Source organism: Lipotes vexillifer, unplaced genomic scaffold, assembly GCF_000442215.2.
Source record: "Lipotes vexillifer unplaced genomic scaffold, Lipotes_vexillifer_v1.1 scaffold308, whole genome shotgun sequence".
Classification (NCBI taxonomy): Eukaryota; Metazoa; Chordata; class Mammalia; order Artiodactyla; family Lipotidae; genus Lipotes; species Lipotes vexillifer.
The window spans coordinates 2,170,719-2,175,315 of NW_006792985.1; the positions used below are offsets into that span (position 1 = coordinate 2,170,719).

General features: G+C 34.6%; 1 protein-coding gene across 1 annotated transcript in view; it reads right to left on the reverse strand.

Annotated features, from left to right (window-relative positions):
- FZD3 (frizzled class receptor 3) overlaps positions 1-4,597 on the reverse strand; it is a 95,241-nt gene continuing 90,644 nt past the window's right edge. The window contains exon 7 of the mRNA XM_007466151.1: positions 1-1,661. Within this exon, the coding sequence (XP_007466213.1) occupies positions 1,448-1,661 (214 nt within the window). The 3' untranslated portion in view covers positions 1-1,447. The remainder of the gene's footprint in view (positions 1,662-4,597) is intronic.

The window sequence follows — 4,597 nt, forward strand, 5'->3', positions numbered from 1 at the left end:
AAAACTACCAGTTGTCATCTGAATGAGAGGAAAGTGTCCGGTATCAGAGGCTCCCCAAGTGATTCTCATCTGTAGTCAGGGTTGAGGATCCCTTGTTTAAATATACTTTTCTATAAAATACATCCAGCATTTTCCAGAATTTTTCTTTCCCTTCCGATCAATTTCATGCCTAATAAACTTCACAGTTTTTATTATAAATTATTTAAATTTTACAAGACAAAATGTCAAACATTTTTGAGTTGATATTTTAAGATTAAAAGATACTTCACAGCAGGACTAATCATGCTCCATTTAGCTACAATGGTTTTCAAATATCCCAAATTAATCACCTCTTTGGACTTAGTTTATATGTATTTCAGCTATAAACAAGAATGATCCAGAATCTGAAAATAAGGGTGTGGGGCAAAAGCTGTAGCCTATTGGCTACTGGGCAATGCAAGTGCAGACAATCAACCCGCTGACAGGAGGGGCCTGGATTCCAAGATCTGGTGGCTTTGGCAAGATCACATCTCACTGTAGAAAAATACAACAACAAATACAGAGGAAACATTTTGCCATTTTGTAATTATGGTTACCACAAAAAACCTTATAATGTGTGATGCTTATTCTATTACATGCTTCCACAGAACATATCTGAACATGAAGTTCTCTAGGAATCAACACTACTACATGGGAAAACATGGCTACAAAGTAAAAATCTTCCATCATGCATATGGATAAGTTATAAAAACACAGCCAGTAAAAGTAATATTTACAAAAGTAATAAAGACAGCACAATTACTGGGAAAAATGCCCATCTCCGCTTTTACTCCATCGCTAATCCTGCTCCTGTATTTCTCTGAATAAAGATTATTTTGATAGAATTTCAAAAGAGCCTTCAATAGACTAATCAGATTCTTCTGTTGATTTTATATTCTATTAGCTAAAATACCCTTGCTGATTTATTAAATTCTCCTACAGTTTAAAAACACAGTTCTTTTTCACCTAGTGGAAAGGAAACTACAAAGTCCTACTGTTCATCTGAGAAATAAACCTTGCATAGAAAATTTCTTTAATTCTGAAATTTTTTTTTATTAACAGAACTACCAGAAAGTTATCTCACAGCTAGCTGATATTATATGAAAGTTCACTATAAAGCAGTCACCACACATTTAGGATTTTTCTAAATATAAAACAAGTGAGTTTATAAAAATGCTTACCAGACAAATAATTATTTCTTCATAACCTAGAAATAAGAATTATTTATGCGATGATATAATTCTTAGCATTTTGGATGCCTTGATGTTACAAGTTTGTTGCAATATAAAAAGCAAAAGTTTACTTTTCAATGGACACAATCTGCACCTGACTGAAAGCATCATAACAGTGAGTTACGGCAATCAGTCACGCCAAGGCAAAGAAGAAAATCTGCTTTTTAAACAACACAAGTTTTCCACCTTAGGACAATTTAAGCACTGGTTCCATCTTCTTCAATAACCCGATTCATGCTGGTGCCATGTGTGATGTGAGTCATAGGATTATTACTGAGATCTCTGATGCTGCTATGTCGTGACTGTTCATTGAGCCGATGAGAACTACTGTGCCTGGAGTGATCCGTGAGTCGTGACATGCTGCCATGAGGTAGTCTCTCCTCCATTCCTCTGTAACTGCAGGGAGTGTACCTAATATAGGAGAGTTTATTTTGAAGTAGGTAACAGAACACACTAGAAAATAACACTGAAAGTTTTCATGGAAATACCTCATCAAGTGAAATAATTAGGAAACTAACAAGTGAAAAAGTAACAACCAACTTTTGACGATTTACACTCTTGAATTATTCAAGTGGCCAAACAGAAGGGAGAGAAAATCTACTGATTAGGCTCAGAATTAAGGTATGCTTTGCAAAAGGACAGAAGCTGAAGTTAAGAAGAGCTGACTGATCTGGAGCTATGCTAACTAAGTAAGGATACTTTTCTCATTCAAATAAGTTTTGGGTTATGAGGTGGGTTCCAGGAGAGGAAGAACAGCAACAGAAGAAATATGGCATTGTCCCAGGGAGTTTAGAAGAATGGTTATAATCAGTAGGACAGCAAACTCCAATTTTACTAAAAGAGTAGCATTGGAAAAGCGAGCAAATGAAATTAGAGGAGAAATTACCGTGACCTTAAAAAAAAAAAAAAGTGAGGGAATTGGCAAGCAATGATGATGCTAGGTGCCGACAGCTTCTTTCCAGAGAGCCCAGTTAACAGCTGAATTAACTACCTGTAAATGGTCTTAATTACTTTTCATTAGGGCTTCAGGCTGTGAGGATGCTATTTTGTAAAAGCTACATCAACTTAAATACAGAAGTAGCAAACTCCTAAGACTTTGTAACCCATATTCCTGAAAAAGCAAATTCTCTCCTTATCTCTAGCCCAAGACACAGCTTTTGAGTATGTCAACTGGGCTACTTGGCTTATTGCAGACTGTCTTCTCCGTCATTCTACTTATCTTGAAAGACAGCAGTGGGAGCTGTTAAATTTTCTTTTGTTGCAATTCTGACTCACTGAGCCCCCATCAGAGGTAAGAAAACTCACACTCAAACATACTATACACTTTTTGTAAAAAATATTTAATTTAGAATAACAAAGATCAGAGAAAAACAACTGAAAATAATTTATAACTTTAATTAATACATTAAATTTTAAGTAGTATTTCTAAAAATAAAAAGGTAGCAGGCCATTCCTTTTTCAAACAGTCATCAAAACAACTAATCACAAGCAGCTGAAGACCTACTGGCTGTCAAAAAGCATTTATCATTTCCCTCATTTAATGCTTATAACAAATTTCATGACTCAGTATGAATCATTTGTAAAATTTAAAGATTTTAAAGATTGATTCATATACCACTGAGCTGATCTAGTATTATAGCAGTGCCTGTCAAATAATGTTTTCATTAGATCACAGAGTTTAAAAATTAAGTCCTTTAAAATCATAAAAGAAAGCATGTCTTTTTCCCCAGTTTGCATAAAGCAAAAAAGAACATTTAAGAATAAAAAGCTACATTTAAAATATTTTTTAAATTCCTCATGTTAACGGAATGGATAAAAGAGCATTTAATTCTTATTTATTAAAAGAATTCACACTCAGAATACAAAGGTTTTAACTTTGGTTTGCAAGTTTTGGTAAAATAATTACAATGTTTGCAAATGAAAATATTTCATAATAAGCCTGTTATTCTAGTTAATAATTATTTTACATAATAATCATTGCCCTAAACTGAGTGAAAGATTTCTCCAAATATGATCTGCCAGCCAATATGGAGACCTTTCACCTCTCAATGACTTCATAAGTATCTATTTCAAACAAATATGGTAAATGAAAAAGAGCAAAATATGATGCAGTGTTCTAGGAATGATATCAAGGTAATTAAAAATATGAATTGAGTATTTTCTATTTTTTTTTTTTTATTTTTTTAACATCTTTATTGGGGTATAATTGCTTTACAATGGTGTGTTAGTTTCTGCTTTATAACAGAGTGAGTCAGTTATACATATATATATGTTCCCATATCTCTTCCCTCTTTGTCTCCCTCCCTCCCACCCTCCCTATCCCACCCCTCCAGACAGCCACAAAGAACCGAGCCGGTTTCCCTGTGCCATGCGGCTGCTTCCCACTGGCTATCTACCTTACGTTTGTTAGTATATATATGTCCATGTCTCTCTCTCGCCCTAACACACCTCACCCTTCCCCCTCCCCATATCCTCAAGTCTGTTCTCCAGTAGGTCTCTGTCTTTATTCCTGTTTTACCCCTAGGTTCTTCATAACATTTTTTTTTCCTTAATTCCATATATATGTGTTAGCATACGGTATTTGTCCTTCTCTTTCTGACTTACTTCACTCTGTATGACAGACTCTAGATCTATCCACCTCATTACAAATAGCTCAATTTCGTTTCTTTTTATGGCTGAGTAATATTCCATTGTATATATGTGCCACATCTTCTTTATCCATTCATCCGACGGCGGGCACTTAGGTTGTTTCCATCTCCGGGCTATTGTAAATAGAGCTGCAATGAACATTTTGGTACATGACTCTTTCTGAATTCTGGTTTCCTCAGGGTATATACCTAGTAGTGGGATTGCTGGGTCATATGGTAGTTCTATTTGTAGTTTTTTAAGGAACCTCCATACTGTTCTCCATAGTGGCTGAACCAATTCACATTCCCACCAGCAGTGCAAGAGTGTTCCCTTTTCTCCACACCCTCTCCAGCATTTATTGTTTCTAGATTTTTTGATGATGGCCATTCTGACTGGTGTGAGATGATATCTCATTGTAGTTTTGATTTGCATTTCTGAATTGAGTATTTTCTAAAATGAAATCTGTCTTTGAGTTTAATTTAATGAATAAGACTAAAAGAATACTTTTTTTCATAGAAAAAATTGAGTTCTTATGTCTAATTATTTAAGTGAAATATATGGCTATCCACAAAATTCTAGAATATGAACCACCTGCCCATGGATAATTAGGACTCAACTACATAGTAAAATGTCACCTATTTACCATACTAACCACTCTTTCTCAAACCTCCATCTACCTACTCATCTACTTCCTTTTTTTTTTTTTTTTTTTTTTTTTT